This window comes from Schistocerca americana, chromosome 2 (genome assembly GCF_021461395.2).
Source record: "Schistocerca americana isolate TAMUIC-IGC-003095 chromosome 2, iqSchAmer2.1, whole genome shotgun sequence".
Taxonomy (NCBI): Eukaryota; Metazoa; Arthropoda; class Insecta; order Orthoptera; family Acrididae; genus Schistocerca; species Schistocerca americana.
This window is the reverse complement of record NC_060120.1, coordinates 370674499-370692319: the sequence shown is the minus strand read 5'-3', so window position 1 is coordinate 370692319 and position 17821 is coordinate 370674499. Positions and strand designations below refer to the sequence as shown.

Here is a 17821-nt window from a genome sequence, read left to right as displayed (position 1 = left end):
ACTATTTGGTAAAAGATTTCATTTTCACACATGATGTGTGGCCTTACACATCAACTTCATAGTGAAGTGCCCACCATCTCACTAATGATAATACTTATTGTGATATACACATTTAAGTAAGACACTGCATAAAATCCAAAAAGTTTTTGCATTTGGTGCACATTATACTATCTGCTGCTGTATATGAAATTTAGTTAACACATTGAATATTTCTTTAGACTTGGGACAAGGTCTCTGTCTGTCTCTGGTCTAGAGACAATGGATTGTATGCAGTGTTTTCAATCCCGGTCATATGAGTGCAGGAATGAGAAATTCGTAACATCTCTCATATCTCCTAGGCTGTTCAAGATATCGAGTGTTTCGGCAGATTGTTAACACATGGAATTTTCTTAGCTATGGTGATATGGCAGAAGTTATAGTTTTCACTGTAGTTTTTTTATTTTCTTTTTTTTTTATTTTCTTCTTCTTCTTCTTCTCTCTCTCTCTCTCTCTCTCTCTCTCTCTCTCTCTCTCTCTCTCTCTCTACTCTTTTTTTCTTTTTTTTCCCCCTCTCGATCCAGTACTGTTAAGTTTTTAAGAGTCATTGACAGCTAGACATGAAATTTCTCCTCTTATGTTAATGAAAACTGACACAATGAGGTTTTTATAAGCTAGTGACCTCTCTGGTCACCAATTTCTTGTTTAATGAAACACACTATTTCAGAATTCTGTTGCAATAGCTGCTGCAAGGTGAGTTTATGAAAATTATACTCTGTTTTGATAAAAGGAGCAAAATTAAACCTGTCAACAAGTGAAATGTAGATGTTACTCATAAGTGATACGGTTGCATACGATGGGAAAATGTTAACAATTCACACAAAAATAAATTGCCAATTCTGTTGCAATTTTGGTAGAATCCCGTGACTGATTGCATTTGTAACAGAAAACTACTGAAATGGAAACTTACCAAAGGATTTCGTCTTGTTCCTCATCTGAGCAATATGAAAATAATAATGACCATGCACTTCAGGTGGAGTGATACGCACACACATGCCAGACACTGGATCCTCACCTATGGCTTGTCAAACTGACAGTGCATGATTTGTGAATAAAAGAATTATTACTGAGGAGAGTAAACAAATGATCCACTGCACAACACACGATGGTCAGAGTACTGTCAACAGCTGTGAATAACGCATGTGACAGCAATGTGGAAGCTAGCCAGATGTGCCTTGTGAGACGAAGAGTTTAAGTCATTCGAGAAACATTGTCATGAATGTAGGCCTGCCTTTGTCAGGAACCCATTTCAGCAAATTAAATATATCAAATCACCACTCTCTTTCAGCTCATACTTTCAGAAGTATACTGACCACAATTTTCATTTGTGTAGCAAGTTGTGCAATTAGTTTATCGATGCTGATACTGTGTATGCAACCACTGAAATGCTTTTTCTTGTCACGACGTGCCATGGGATTTTTCTACTGTTTCTAGCATACAGTGACAATGTGATGTACACAAGTATGTAGTATAAAGTGTCTTTTTACATTCATATCCAAGTAATCACACTGAAACTTACATACTTCATGTCTTGAAGCTTTTTAGCAGGAGCACAAAGGAGATGTAACTGGAAATTTCCACTTTTCAAATTTTTGTCCAGATCATCAGCATAATAGGCAGCACATAGACAATTTGTTTCATTATTAAATATTTAAAACTTCCTGCCTTGCTTCTCGAACACACAATTTTATAGTCTTACTTCCTATTTCACCACCCTCATGATGAATCATTCAGCCCTTTTTGGGGTCTGAACACATTGTGGAGGCAGAAGCTGTAACCCAAGTGGCTAATGGCTCAACAGTCATTCAGTTGTGCACTATTCTTGACAAAAGAAAAACAATAGCAAAACTATATAGAAATAAATAACTGAAAAATATAACACACTCATGAAAAATATCACACACACTCTTGAAACATATAACACACACTCATGAAACATATAACACACTCATGAAAAGAGGTCAAGAGCTTAAATGGTGAAAATGGAACACTACTCAATGACAATAAAGTTCAGTAGTATGGCAATATTTTTCAGACATCCAGCACTACCACTGCCCATACACACTGTGCTTCCGCTCACCGCCTCATCTCGAGCATAGTACTAGCATGACAAGAAACTGTGCCACTACCACAGTTCAACACAATCTGGAGCAGGTGCACATTGCATCACCATTGGGTCGTGGCCCTATCTGCGCAGTTGCACTTGAACCTCTTACGTTACAAAAACGCAGGCTGCCCTGCGCTGTGTCACACACATCGTGCACATGTGAGAACTGTGGCAGGGAAGGCAAATGGTCAGTTTCGGGTTATTTGGAGAATTTTAGGAAAGAGTGTTTCACGTGTAAAGGACACCGCTTATACAAAGCTGGTGCGACCTGTTCTTTAGTACTGCTCAAGTGTTTGGGACCCATAACAGGTCAGACTGAAGGAAAATGTTGAAGCAATTCAGAGGTGGGCTGCTAGATTTGTTACAGGTACATTTGAACAACATGTAAGCATTATCGAGGTGCTTCATGAACTCAAATGGGAATCTTTGGATGGAAAGTGAGGTTCTTTACAAGAAACACAATTGATAACATTCAGAGACCTGGCATTTGAAGCTGACTGCAGAAAGATTCTATTGCCGTCAACATACAATGCACATAAGGACCACGAAGATATGAGAAATTACGGCTCATATGGAGGCATACAGACAGTTGTTGTTTCCTCACTCTATTTGTGAGTGTAATACGAAAGGAAATGACATGAAGTGGTACAGTGTACCCTCCACCACACACTGTACGGTGGCTTGCGGAGTATGTAGATCTCAATTTGTGTCCCGCGGTATGACAGAACATTTGAAAATTGCTTGAGCAGTCAATCAGAAGACACAATATGGTCTCCACTCTTGCCTAACTTAACATCTCTGGGCTGCAGGGAGGGATTTGTGTGTGTGTGTGTGTGTGTGTGTGTGTGTGTGTGTGTGTGTGTGTGTGTGTGTGTGTGTAGTGCTTGCATGATGGCGTGCATGTCTTCTGCTTTAAAAAAAGGTCTTTTTGTCAGAAGCCCAAATTTACAGCCGTCTTTTTGTTGTGCCCGTCAGACTCAACATCTCTTCTATATGGTGAGTAGCTACCTACTCTTTTTGTAAGACTGTCGTTACATCTTCACTAATCAATTCATGTTGGAGCAAATATTTTAGAATTTTAGCTGTGGTTGTCTGTGCATCACCTAGGAGAAGAGGCACTTAAACCTTCTTCAAGGTAAGTTGCATGGACAAGGGGAGAATGATGTATGGACAATAGGTTCAGTGATGTTAAAAGTCAGGTCAGGATCAAAACAATTCTGAGAGAGTACAGAAATTTTACTCCACATAGGGGAAGGTCAGTGCACAATCCCAGGGTTAAATTTCTTGTATAAAAATTCCACAAAAATAGGTCTTTGAAAATGCATGGTGGAACTCGGGGGAACTTTGTTCCAACTGAGGAAAGTTACTGTCAGTGACATACTGCCGCAAATTTAATCCTTCACGAAGGAGGAACCAGTTATACTGTATGCAGAGCCAATTTGTGTAATAAAAGTACCACAAGGTACAGGTAAATTACTTTTGATGAATGTAAGAACCGAATTGCCTGGAAATACATTCTGAGCAGTATAACCAATGGAGGAGAATCATGAATTGAATGTGTTACACACGTTTTGTGTGCAGGAGAATTGTACGCACACTGAAATAGATGGTGAATGAGTGGTACCTGGGTCAGTGTAGATAATTTTGGCAATGATGATGTAAGTTCGTCAAAAAGGATTGATAGTTGACAATTTGGATGTTTTAGATGAGGATCTAGAGCGGTCGAGTTTGAACATTAGACATATGCAGACTGCCAGTATGACTGCATTATGTTCGAAGGTGGAAAATTTTAAGGAGCAGAGTGAGATTAGCAGTGGAAAGCCTACTGGTGGAATTTGAGGCCCTAGATCCCCGCAGTCTCCTGCCAGCAACCCCAGCAGTGCAGCACAGGATTCAGACTGGAAATAACTTATTTTCTTCCTGAAAGAGAAAAAAATGTTTCAAAAATGTTGAAACAGGTGACAAAAACTTAAAAAGCTGGCAAAGTTAAAGAAGTGACTGAAGGTGACCGACTCCTCACACTCAGTGTCCCAGGAACATGTCTCTTCTACTAAAGAAGTGCTCACAGTTTCTTAAGACATGCATTTTAGAGCCCATGTTTACTTGACATTTTTTTCTTGTTTGGTCCATACAATCATCTCCTCTCACAACATGGAAAGCAAAGAGCTTGCAGTAGAAGAGATTTGTTTAGTAGTATCAAAGGTGAAGAAATGAAATGCTCATAGCTTATATGGCAGGCATTTTAAAGCCCGTATTTACTAGTCTTTCTAGCTTCAAATGGTTGTTCCTGTTATATCCCTGAATATTGATCATTATTCCTGGAACAACCTGTATATTTGAGAGTATATTAATAGGTGTGGATCATGGACAATTGACTCTGAGGATAAGAGAAAGCGTGACTGGAGCTTCCTTTCTCCAGGTAGCGTCACCAGCAATGATGACCATGAGGTGCATTATAGTTCTGGCAGTGCTGCACCTCCACAGCCAGGAAGATATATGTACACTGCACGACCGACGACTGGAAGGAGAGGTACTGTTCTCCAGCCAGGAAGATATTGTCTTAACCAGCCACTGTTGGAAGCTAAAACTAACATACAATATGTGGGAAATGAGAAATGAAGTATGGAGGTTAGAAGAAACATTCTCAGAACTGAAGAAGGGGTTAAAGGGTTATAGGAAGAAGTACATCTCTCCAATGAACATCTGAGTGAGCAATTAAAACAAGCAGTCGATTTGGTACCATGTACATGCAACAAGGTGAGAAAGTGTGGTTGGATGCTGCTGATACGGTATTTGGGACCACAGGTACTGACGATATGGGAGCCTAGTCATACTCTAGTACAGGTGAAGGGGGGTAGTGGAAGCTACTAAGGATCTAGCAGAGTGGCATACTATGCGACCTACTATCTTGGAACAGGACGTACTGAACAATGATGAGATGCTGCAAAAGCAGACAGCAGGACTGAAGGATTATGCGAAAATAGCAATCAGTGCAGAGAATCAGGATCTGAATGTTATACAGATTTGGTTAGATTTGCTGGACACCGGGGTAGCTGTAAGAAGACTTTTATGAACACTGGCCAACAACATAAAGGACATTCAAATGGAGACAGCAGGGCTGCAGGAGGCCATATAGCACGTGGTGGATGGGCAGTTAAATCTACACTGCTACCATATAAGCAATTTCTGGCTGGCCTATGTATAGTGAAGAAGGAAATACTGGCTGAATTAGAGCTCACTGTTAAACCAGATGAAAAAGCCCTGTCACTATTTTATCACATCGTACTGGTAGGAATTGACATCAACAGTACAAGTGCTGGTCTAATTTCCGGCAGCCAAGTACTAACTCCCAGTACAAATGTTACACGGTCTGCTTCTACCCAGTGAGATAGGTGACTTTGGGGAAGTATATGCAAATTAGAACAAAGGAGGTGATGCTAATTTACAAACAAGGGAATAAACCTGTGTTAATGTCAGAGGACAAACTCCATTGCTGTCAGAGAGTGAGTTCACTATGTGCCCGACCCAAGTGATCCAGACTACTGCAGGAGCATGTGAGGTGCAATTATTCCTTGGGGAGCACAGGAAGAAAGATGCCCTCAGGACTTCCCGGTACCACAACCTTATTTTCAAAGAGTGGAGGTACATTGTATATATTCCATATTGTCACTAGCTGTTATGAGAAAGTTGATCCAATGGTGCAGTATGATTAGAGCTGCAAAGCAGCGGTTTATTACCGTATTTACTCGAATCTAAGCCGCACTTTTTTCCGGTTTTTGTAATCCAAAAAACCGCCTGCGGCTTAGAATCGAGTGCAAAGCAAGCGGAAATTCTGAAAAATGTTGGTAGGTGCCGCCACAACTAACTTCTGCCGTTGAATATATGTAACGCTACACAGGCACGCTTTGCAGGCACAAAGATAAATACTGGTGCCAAAACCTCTGCGTCAGTAAATAAGTTTTTAAAAAAGTGGAAGACGAGCTTTTTCTCCGTCCCGAGTTTCGACAACTGCATTTTCAAACGTTATCCAACGAAGTAAATACAAATTCCGTATTGTTCATCTTCGAATGTAGCAGCATTTCAATGTACTACGAAAATCTACTGGCAAGACTGGGATGTTTGTCAATATGGCCAACTCTACGTTCTGAATTTTTTCCTACCTGTGAGAACAGATTCATGATAACAGGAACTTTTATGAATTGTGAACCACATGCTGTGTTCTCTTCACTGTAAGAATAATATGAGTATAAACATTTTGCCATGTATTGTTTCGCGTTTGCTGTTATCTCATTTAAATCCTGTCTGCCTAATAAACTACGAGACTAGAGTGAGACAACAGCAAACGCGGAAGAATATACATATCATGTCATGTTTATATTCATATTATTCTTATGCTGAATAGTGATAGTTAGAAATGAAGCATGGCAACTAACTAGATTTTTGAATCTAATATTACTAATTTCTTTGCAGAATGTAATGTACTAAAGAGGCGCCTGTAAAGATTTTCAAACGGAGAAAAATTTCCGCTAAATTCTCGTTCAGAACATTTTCTATCATACGCAGTTTATTATTTGGTTCTTGATCATTAGTGCAGTGGTGTAAGTAACAGCAAATAGCAGTCTCTTGCCATTGTTTCACTAATGAGACAATTCCTCTTTTTCTTTATTGTAAGTGGCGGCAGCGTGCACTAAAGCAAGCCATACCGTGAGCGGCGACAGGTCGTAAATACTCATCTTCAGAATGCGACAAACAATGGAACACATAGTACAATAAGGCATTTTCAGCTTAGAGTGACGTAAGCACCTATAACAAAGAGAACGGCACTTATCAAAGAAAAATAAGCAATGAATTCAAACGAGACGAAGCACGTGAAAAAGGAAGGGTACCCGTATAAATACGGACGGAGCGCCTGCGCATAGCAATGTCTACCTGGTAAAGCTTAACTGCTAAGCTTACAACTCGAAGCAAACTACTGTAGCTGTATCGTCATTCATTTGACTTAAATTGTCTCTGATATTACGATGGACCAACTTTGTTTCGATTTGGAGGTGCGGCCATAAACTTTTCTCTCCCCTTGAATTTCGAGTCTCAAATTTCAGGTGCGGCTTAGATTCGAGAAAATTTTTTTTCCTTGATTTCGAGTCTCATTTTTCAGGTGCAGCTTAGATTTGAGTGCGGCTTAGATTCGAGTAAACACGGTAATTAATGGCACAACTTGTGACACCTCAGGACCACAATTTCATCTCCTAGCTACCATTGTAAAAATGCCACATCCTTTGTTGTACTGGCCACGTAAATCACTATATGGATTTCCAGCCCAAAACCTAATCTACCTCAACAATACCTTAAAACCTAATTTACTCCACCCATTATTGCTTAACAGATGCTCCAGCACATGCAGCAATATAGTAATGATGAACACCATATAGACATGGTAAGATGTGTGTGAATTTTGGGTGCCAATTTGGTCTTGACTCTTCTTTCTGCAGTCTATACCTACTAAAGGCAAACCCCCACCCCCTCCTAACTGAGCTCCCTGTGCACCAGTTACCAAGCGACTAAATGAACTGTAGGAAGTAGGAAATAGTTAAGTTCTCAGCCAATCGACATTGTGGTTTCAGCTGAACTAGTGTAAGGAAAAAAGACATATGTCAAACTGCAAGGCGAGTCATACAATATTTTTCAGAAGTGTTTACAGTCAAGTCTGCAATCTGGTGTTCTGGATCTTCCAAAGAGAGGAGCTGTGTTATGTTACACCAAAGAGAGGAGCTGTGTTATGTTACATCTGTTTTGCTTGGCATGCTGAAATAATGATGCATGCCACCACAACATGGTGCAAGAGGCATCAAGGAAGCAGGAAAGAGGGAGGCCACAAAGGTGTTCTTTGGTAAGAACAACCAGAGCTGACACAGTAGGAGTCACCGCCCAGGTCTGTCATATGCAAAGTTATCACACGTCTAGGTCTCAGTGCTACCAGCAGGGCTGAGCACCACTGACACAGCGGAAGTATGAAGCCAGGCTGGAGTGTCACTGACTGGACTGGGGTTACCACACACACTAGCCTGCCATCGCACTCCTCCCTGTCCTGTGTGACAATGAGTGATAGTCTGTCAAAGCATTGGTGGGTTAATTGGCTTAAATAATGCCGATTTTAGCAGAGCAGCTAGCTATGAGAGGAAGTTTACACCAGTCACCATCTTTAAATAGGCCATTGAGCTGCCAAGCAAGATACTGTCTTCACTAAGCTGCAGGACTGCCTATTGGCCTAAGTCTGGAAGCCACTGGGAGTCAACCTGCTGCCTTCTAGTGAGATGCCCACCTGTCGGCCCACTTCCACCAACTGCCAGTCACCAGCTTTGGGGTCCTCGGTTCATGCCTGAGCCTGCCTAGCTGCCTTGTGTGGGCACACACTACCACTGCAGGCATAGTCTACCGCTGCTGGCTCCCTTTGTGCAGGTACATTTTGCTGCGGCCAGCTGTTGTCACAGCCTTCTATGGTTCAGCCTATGGTTTGATGCCACACTTTCTGGTGCATCCTGTGCTGATCCATGTGCCAGTGTGGGTGTCTTCCTCAGAGGCAGTCACAGCCACACATTGCCTGGGTTGGAGCCCTGACTCAACATTCTCTTGTCCCCATACTGCTGACAGCAGCACATGACCTGGATACAATGTGCTTACGCTGTGAGCTGGCCACACCAGCTAGACTAAGTGCTGAATTCAGTACCCACAACACACACCAGGGTCAAAGGCCAACCCTAGCCACTGTCTGTGACAACACAACACTGTATTATTGTTTGAGTAGATCAGAACCTTCATAACAAGAAATGTTATTTTAGGAAGACATTTTTCTCACAAGTAAAATGGGTTACTTGGTACTCTGATTCATGTAATGTACACAAAATTTTATGACACTGCAGGAAAAGGACGTTTTAGTGTCCTATCAATTGTGCTTTATAGGGTTAGTTGATGGATTTAAACTGGCTTCTGTGCTGTTTCATTATAAGTCCTGCAGACCAGATAATATGAGTGTTCTTAACATGCTGGATAAGAATCTTCAGCAAGTAAGTTCTCCCACTGATCTACACAAATCCCCTCCCTCCCCCACTCTCTCATAATAAGGTTGCTATTTATTTTCTCAACTTCTATGGGCCAAAACTCTTAGGTCATGTACAGCAGCACATACTTATTTAACAAAAGCACTAAATAAAAAAAAGTAAGTCAGTGGAACATAGTTTACTACAAGGAAGTCATGAACTATGAAATTTCAAATGTTTGCATTTCCTTATGAAAAATCTGTATCGTTTTAGATATATTAGTTTTTCCTAGGACACTCAGTAAAAATCACCAATCCACAGATGTCTCCCATCACAGAACATCACATTTGGAAATACATTCAATGTGTCTGACAGACAAAAGTAGCGAGAGCTTCGGTACTAAAATGCATGAATTTCTAGACAGATAACTCTTATGCTTAGTCATCTCACTTCACCACTCTTCTGTTGTAAGTTTTTTTTAAGGAAGTAAAGGGCTAACTCACACTATAAATTCTAATCTGCAAATTTAACAATGTGTAGCAATATGTGTCTTGTTTAATCACCTGTGAAGAAAATATTACGTAACTGTTCAACCAAAACAGCCCTTATGCACTTTGTAAGAAATACACTACTGTAGAGATGTCAGAAGTATAAAATTTGCCATCACTGTTGAAATATCAGCTTTTCAAACAATTCAATCCCCACCATTCCCATGCAACTATCTTGAAAATTTATCTGACGAACTGTCTTTCTGCTATATTGCTACAATTTATCTCATAGCTATTGCAATTGTTTTACTCTTCCACAGTAATATTAATACACCACACATTCAAAACATATTTAATAAACATTTTAGTAATTGGGGACACAGTTATAAAAAAATCAAATTCTAAAACATCTACAATAGTGACTAACCAAATTTTAAACCCTTCAGATGCCAATAATCTGCCAAATAAATAAAAAATGGCTAACTATAACTGCTTTTAACACTTGTTTCTTCACCCACAGAAATCACCTTCATGGTACTGTGTCACTAACAATCCTGCTTTCCTATGACTGCTCTTATGTGACACGCACTGATATACTTTTCTTATATTTACATATTGTTTTATATCCAAGTCAAAAAGGATTTTTTCTTTAATATTTAATATCTGCATGCACTTTTGCTTCTCTTCTGTCATTTTGTGTTTCTGACATTTAATACACACAATGTGCCCGGAACACCTGATGGTTTTTAAACTTTTGTTGCACGACACCTGCCATGTGGTAATGTAATACTCCACTCCACATTGGGCACTTTTGTCTGGAGTTTAGGTAAGATGGAGTACTGGTCTATGGAACACGGCACTGAGGAGATAGAACAGTTTACAAGGACAATGTCTATCACAGTTTCATGACAACTTTTGATGTAGCTTTGCTCCTGGTCGCAATACTCTGCTGCTGTGAGAATTGAGACTGTGTCAAGAAAGAACTATGAAGGACAGCAAACCTGCAGGGCATTGTCATCCAGAAAACGCAAATCACGTATGGGATGTGACCTTTCATAGTCTTCAATGACAAGCTCAGCGGCAAGTTATCACACCTAGGTTGGTGGATTCCAGCATTCACGATATCATGCACAAAGACCTTCACAAACATGCATACAAGATCCGAGTTGTCCACAAGCTTACTGAAAGGGACAAGATGATGAGACAAGTTCCTGGAGCTTCTGTAACATGAAGAGATCATTGTGAACAGGTTAATGATGTCAGACGAGCCCCATTTCCACTTGTATGGGTATGTAAACAAACAGAACTATCAATTCTGCAATGCACAACCCAGTTTGAATTGCTGGGGCATCCTACGCATAGTGCAACAGTGACAGTGCGGTGCACTATTTCCTCTCAGCACACTATTGGTCCATATTGTTTTGAAAGTTAGGGATATTCTGTATAAGCAAATTCTGAGCACTACAGAGATACATAGCAAACATTTCTGCATCATGAAGTCAGTTCACATCATCACCCATGGTTCCACCAAAATAGAGCAACAGCCCATACTGCACATCTTTCCATGGGAGTCCTTAATAAAATTTTTCCAGTCAGAATTATTTCTTGCTTTGGGGACATCAATTGGCCTGCTTGTTCACCCGACCTGACAGCACCTAAATATTTTTGTTGGGGCTAACTTAAACATAAAATTTGTGAGCAAAACCCAACCAGCATCAACAAGTAAAAAGATTGAATTCGTGATTGCATTCGGGAGATTCCAAATGACATGTTTCAGTGAGTTATGTTATCACTTCCAAGAAAAACTACATGAATGTGTTATTCAGCATAGTAGACACTTATCAAATGTTATTTTCAAAGCAATACATGCTAATTCTCTACAAAAAAAGAGAATATATCTTTATATGATTTCCCCCGAGTTGTTATTTTATTTTCAAGAAAGTCAGGTGTTTCTGGATACCTTGTACAAAGCTACTATATCAGAATTGTCATACAATGAAATAATTGTTGACCAGATACAATTTTTATCTCTTGCCATTCTACTCATCACTTATTTACAACTCACCACCATCACCAATGATAATGATGTACCAACATGTAATATTATTATGGTACAGAATTACTGCTGATGATGTGTAAATGAAACAAGCTTGATCACTGATTATTATATGACAGTTTATATAATATTTGGAGAAAAATTTAAATAACTGTTTCATGAAGGAGCTCACTTACATAAAACTTTTATCGGATGCTTCTGGTTTTCATGGAAGACCACTGGCTTTGGCTACAGTCCTTATATTTATATTTCATACTGTTAGCTTGTGAGTACTTTTACAGACTTATACTCATGTTGCCAACAACTTTGCTGCAGTGGTAACACTGGTTCCAGACAGTTCATCGAAGTTTTGTCAGGCTTGGCTAGCGTGTGGATGGGTCATGGTCCAGGTCTGCCAAGAGCTGTTGGCAAGAGGGAAACACTCAGCCCTTGTGAGGCCAATTGAGGAGCTACACTATTGAGCAGTAGTGGTACTGGTTATGAAAACTGAAAATAGTCAAGAGAGTGGTGTGTTGACTTCATGCCCTCTGTATCCTCATCTTGTGATGCCCCAGGGCTGAGGATGACATGGCAGCCAGTTGATACTGTTGGCCATTCAAGACCTGTTTGGATGGGGTGTCCCTCCCCCCTTTTTTTAACACTTATTTCGCTCTGAAAATGGCACAGAACAACAACTTCCTGAAAACATACTGCTGCATCTCACAGCATCATACATTAGGTACTTTCTGCTCAGATGTCACTTACTTAACAAATAAATATGTACTCCTTAAAATTGAGTAGTGACCTTTCAAAGCTAAGTGTGCGATTGAGGCAACAACTACTCATTTTTCAACTAAGTGTTGGTACAGAGAGTCACTTGTGCTGATATTTTGAACTGTATGCAACAAACAGAAGAATATGCGAGCCGGTGTTAGTTGTGATGATGACTTCCAGGTGAGTAAAGCAGCACATGAGCTGTTAAAGTGAATAGCTCTTTAATGTTCCGAAGCTTGGAAAAATGTAAAGCAAATTCTCTCCAAATACAAGTAAATCTGCACAATACTATCAAAGTACTGCAATGCAAAAACGATTGACCAGGAATATTATTTGTATGACAAGATGGGAGTGCCTGGAAACAGAAATGATACTCTCTAATACTCCCTTCAACAGAAAATTTCCACTTATCAAATAATGATTGTAGCTCACATCAAACTAGTTCCCTCAGCTATCTATACACAGTTGCCGATATTTATGGAGGTCTTGGAAGCAAGCATGTCAATTTTCAACTCCTTCCAAATTGACAATGTACCGGTAAGTGTAGAGCAGATATGGCTCCAATTCAAAGAATTATATTGGAAGCAACCGAGAGATTTATCCAAATAAATTAACAAGCAATGGAATTGATACCCCTTAGTACACAAAACGGATCAGAACACTGTTGCAGAACCAAAGAAAAAAGAACGCCAAATTTAAATAAATGCAAAATCTCGAAGATTGGCAATCTTTTACAGAAGCCTGAAATTTAGCACTGACTTCAAAACCTGGCAGAAAATGCAAAGAGATTCTGGTCGTACGTAAAGTATGCTAGCAGCAAAAAACAATTAATGCCTTCTCTGCAAGGTCAATGGATCAATGAGAGTGCTGCCTAAGCGGAGTTACTAAACACAGTCTCCTCAAATTCCTTCACCAAATAAGATGAAGTAAATATTACAGAATATGAATCAAGAGCACGAGTAACTTAAAAGTAGATATCCTTGGAATAGTGAAGCAACTTAAATCACTTTATAAGAACGAGTCTTCCAGTCCAGACTGTATCCCAATTACGTTCCTTTCAGAGTATGCTGATGCAATATCTGTATACTTCAAGAGAGGCCCATATCATTGACGTCAAAATGCAGCAGGATTCTGGAACATGTATTATGAATTAACCCAATGAGAACAGTAAACTGACATACAGTCAACACATATTTAGAAAACATTGTTCTTCTGAAACACAACTAGCTCTTTACTCATATGAAGTGTTGATTGCTAGTGACCGGGGATTTAAATTGAGTGCGTATTTTTAGATTTCCAGAAGGCTTTTGACACTGTACCTCACAAGTGACTTGTAGACAAAGTGCATACTTATGGAATATTGTTTCAGTTCCTGTCAGAAGTGTCACTTTTCTCAGTAACTGACAGAAAGTCATCGAGTAAATCAGAGGTGATTTCTGGAATTCCCCAACGTACTATTGTAGGCCCTCTGCTGTTCCTGTTCTGCATAAATGAATAGGAGACAATCTGAGCAGCTGTCTTGGATTGTTTGCAGATGATGCTGTTGTTTATAATCTAGTAAAGTTATCAGAAGATCAAAATAAAGCGCAAAATGTTTTAGAAAAGATATCTGTGTGGTGTGAAAATTGGCAACTGACACTAAATAACGAAAAGCATGAAGTCATCCACATGAGCGCTAAAAGAAATCCATTAAACTTCTGTTGCACAATAAATCTGACAAATCCAAAGGCCATAAATTGAACTAAATACCTAGGATCTACAATTATGAACAACTTAAATTGGAAAAACACATGGAAAATGTTGTGGGGGGAGGCAAACCAGAGAGACTCTTTGGTAGAGCACTTAGAAGGTGCAACAGGTCTACTAAAGAGACTGCCTCCTTATCAGATAGGATTAACAGAGTATATCAAGAAAGGTTGAAGAAAAGCAGCACATTTTTATTATGGAGAAATAGGGCAGAAAGTGTCACTGATATGATGCAGGATTTGGGGTGTACATCAGTAAAACAAAGTAATTCCATCCTGGATGTTCCATTGTTTCATTAAAACAAAGGAATTTTTCATTGCAGTGGGATAATGTCACGAAATTTCGATCACGATCTTTCTCCTTCAAATGCGAAAATATTTTATTGACGCTAACCTACATAGGGTATAACGATCATCATAATAAAATACAGGAAATCAGACCTCACACAGAAAGATATGGGTGTTTGTTTCTTCTGTGAGCTGTTAGAGACTTTATTGTGTAGGTGGTTCGATGAACCCTCTGCTGGGCACTAAAGTGTGATTTGCAGAGTATCCATGTACATGCAGATGTAGACAATGATGCTTGTAAGCTCATTTGTCACAGCTCTTTGGATGTCTGCGGTATCTTGATAACACTTTCATCCCAGTTGCCTTCTCACTCAAGGAAACAAGGAAAAAATCACAAGGCTAGAGGTCCGGAGAAACATCTAGCCAGATACTTGGTAACAGATAAAGCACTATGGGTCCTTGCACTGTCATGCACTAAGAACCACTCCTGATAATGGTGCAAATGGGTTGGTGATGTCGAATTGCTTGTCACAAACATTTCAAAACTTCGATGTAAAGAGTTTGGTTCAGTTTGATCTGGAGGAACGTGCTCATGGTGAACTAATCTTTTACTATAATGCAATTAATATTGTCTTTGTTCTCAAAGGTGGTGGATTGAATTTTTTCGCGCCTGGTAATCCAGGAGGATCCTGTCATTCAACACTTCAACACTTCATGTGAGGGTAATACTGGTAACACCAATTTCCACTCCCCCCACAATAACCCTTGACAGAAATGTGGAATCACATCTGGCTCTATCCAGTAGTTGAGTAGGAATTCTTCGTCTTTCCTCTTTCTGCCTGTCCATGTGTGGGGGAAAAGTTTTGCATTAAATTTCTGTTTCCCTAAATCTTCACGTAAAATCTTATGACACACATCACAATTCCAATTAAGTTCTTCTGGTATCACATTCACAGTTGCACGACAGTCTTCTTGCAATAACTGCCTTACACACACCATGTTTGCACTGGTATGTGCTGTAGATGGGCAACCAGCTTGGGGATCGTCCTGCACTGAATCTCTACCTTCACGAAACCTTTTGTGCCACTCAAAAACGCAACTTGTTGAAAGTGCCTCACCCGCATATGCTTGCTTCATCATTTTCCATGGTCCACTATGGCTTTTTCTGAGCTTAATGCAGAACTTAATGTTCACTCTTTGCTCACAATCAGCATCCACTGCGTCACCATAAGTAATGTGCCAAAAACCCAAACAGTGTGTTTCTAAGCACAGCCCTGCTACCTACTAAGTTTGCACAGACACATGGCCAAGGCCATTTCAAGCAGGCACACATACCAGGTAACATGAAAACAATATTTGTTCCTTTTTAGTATTGCAAACTCAGAAAAAATACCTGCTCTGGAACTTTTCTGACAAGGGGAAAATTAATACCAGACAATAAAACTTAGTTTAAGTTAACGAGATAGCTGTGTGTGACAAAATAAGAATGTAACTTGAAAATAGTGAAGAAAGCTCCAATGACATAGAAACTTTGTATGTTACCAACAGAATACTTTCTGCCACTGACTACAAAGAGATTACGTTACATCTAAAGGTAAGGCTGATATAGTTCAATAAATAAAATATTTATTTTAGCATTTTTGCATATGACATTTGTTTCTCATAATGCATTAAAAATTATTTCTTCGTTTCTTTGTCCCTTACACGTACACATTCCTTTTCCATGATTAAGGATAACACAGAATATTGAAGGTTATAGTTATTGCTCCATAGTTAATTTGTGACAAGACAGTTCCCTTTCTATCACCTCTAAGCAAAACATGACAGTGTTGCCTCATCACCAGTCACACAATTTGCTTTGTTGGGCTACAAGTTATAAAAAACATTACTAACTGAGATACATATTGTAAACTGACAGCTTACATCACTAAGTATGAATTGAGAACATGTTACAACATAAATAATTTCTTTTCAATGCATCAGCAATAACTGTATTCTACTGAACAGTCCCTATAGCAAGAGAACCATTCCAACAAAAACTGGGTCAGACAGGAGAGAAAGAAACAGAGGTATTAAGAACTTACTTGGCGAGTGGAATATTATCCCGATCAGCATATGCATCGTATAAGTACTCACTGTAAAGGAAACAAACAGTAAGACACATGCTGTTATTTGGATACAGCAATTGCACTCCATGCACAGATCACTTTTAAGTTGTAATATGGGGGAAACAAATTGCAAAAAAAGAGCTGTACACAATCATCATCACAAACAACAACAACAACAACTACTACTACTACTACTACTACTACTACTGCTACTACTTGCTATAAGGATTGTTAACACTGACACATAAAAATTCATTAAATGTCAAGTTATTCATTAATAAGTAGTGTGCCCCTTTCACATTTGTACTATGAATAAAACACTAAGAGATGTAATTTGATGACTTAAAAAAAACGAAAATGTCGAACTTTTTGAAGTATAATGGCTGCTAAAACAAAGTTACACAAGCAACTGACACAGTTGGCACAAAAACACAGGCATTTAACAAATGATCAAAAGACTGGTAAATGGAAATAATACAGATAATGAAAAGGTTTTTGATTTGGCATTCCTTCACAGTGAAAAAGGAAAAACAGGTCTGTAAGAGTCACCTGTAAGCATACAAGATGAAAAACCATGCACAACACTGTTTGGCATTCTACTTTAATTGTCTAGTGAGAAAGCTCTCAGTAAGAAAACAAGCAACACAAGCCACTGCATACAGTGGCAGCACACAGCACTCTAAGAAATTATGTATCACAAACACTTAGTTTCTTTGTTATGATCTCACAATTTCTCTATGCTCGGTAACACTCATTTTTTAATTACATTTGCTTTGACACTATATCTAGAACACTATTCTCTTATCATTTAGTTCTTTATTGTATAGCATTTCAACTATCTACCATCAAGCAATACTTGAATTCTATCCCAGTAATTATTTTTCATTTGTTGTATATTCCATTTTATTTCAATTTTTATTTCTTATTTCACTCACGTCCTACGAGTTCAACTTGCAGCAATTCAGTATGACTTTCCATTCTGCTACTCTAACGCCAAGTCTAACCCTTTTTCCCCCTTTTGTTTAAGAAAAAATAATATAGAATATAATGCTCTGTATCTACACTTCATTTACTTTTACCTCCACCTCACTCCCGGAAAAAGCCAGGCAGACTTCTCAATTACCTAAATGTTAATACCAGTTTCAGGTATGATAAAATATGCAAACCAAATTAAATTCTCTCAGATGTTAAGGTAACTTAATGAAG

General features: G+C 39.1%; 1 protein-coding gene across 4 annotated transcripts in view; it reads right to left on the bottom strand.

Annotated features, from left to right (window-relative positions):
- The window catches only part of LOC124596381 (prominin-like protein), a 527082-nt gene that overhangs the window by 62787 nt on the left and 446474 nt on the right, over positions 1–17821 (bottom strand). For 3 of the 4 annotated variants that reach the window (XM_047135496.1, XM_047135495.1, XM_047135498.1), the window contains one exon: positions 16592–16642. The exons of the other annotated variant lie outside the window; for it this stretch is intronic. In XM_047135496.1, coding sequence (XP_046991452.1) covers positions 16592–16642 — 51 coding nt within the window. The remainder of the gene's footprint in view (positions 1–16591; positions 16643–17821) is intronic. 4 annotated transcript variants of the gene reach the window in all.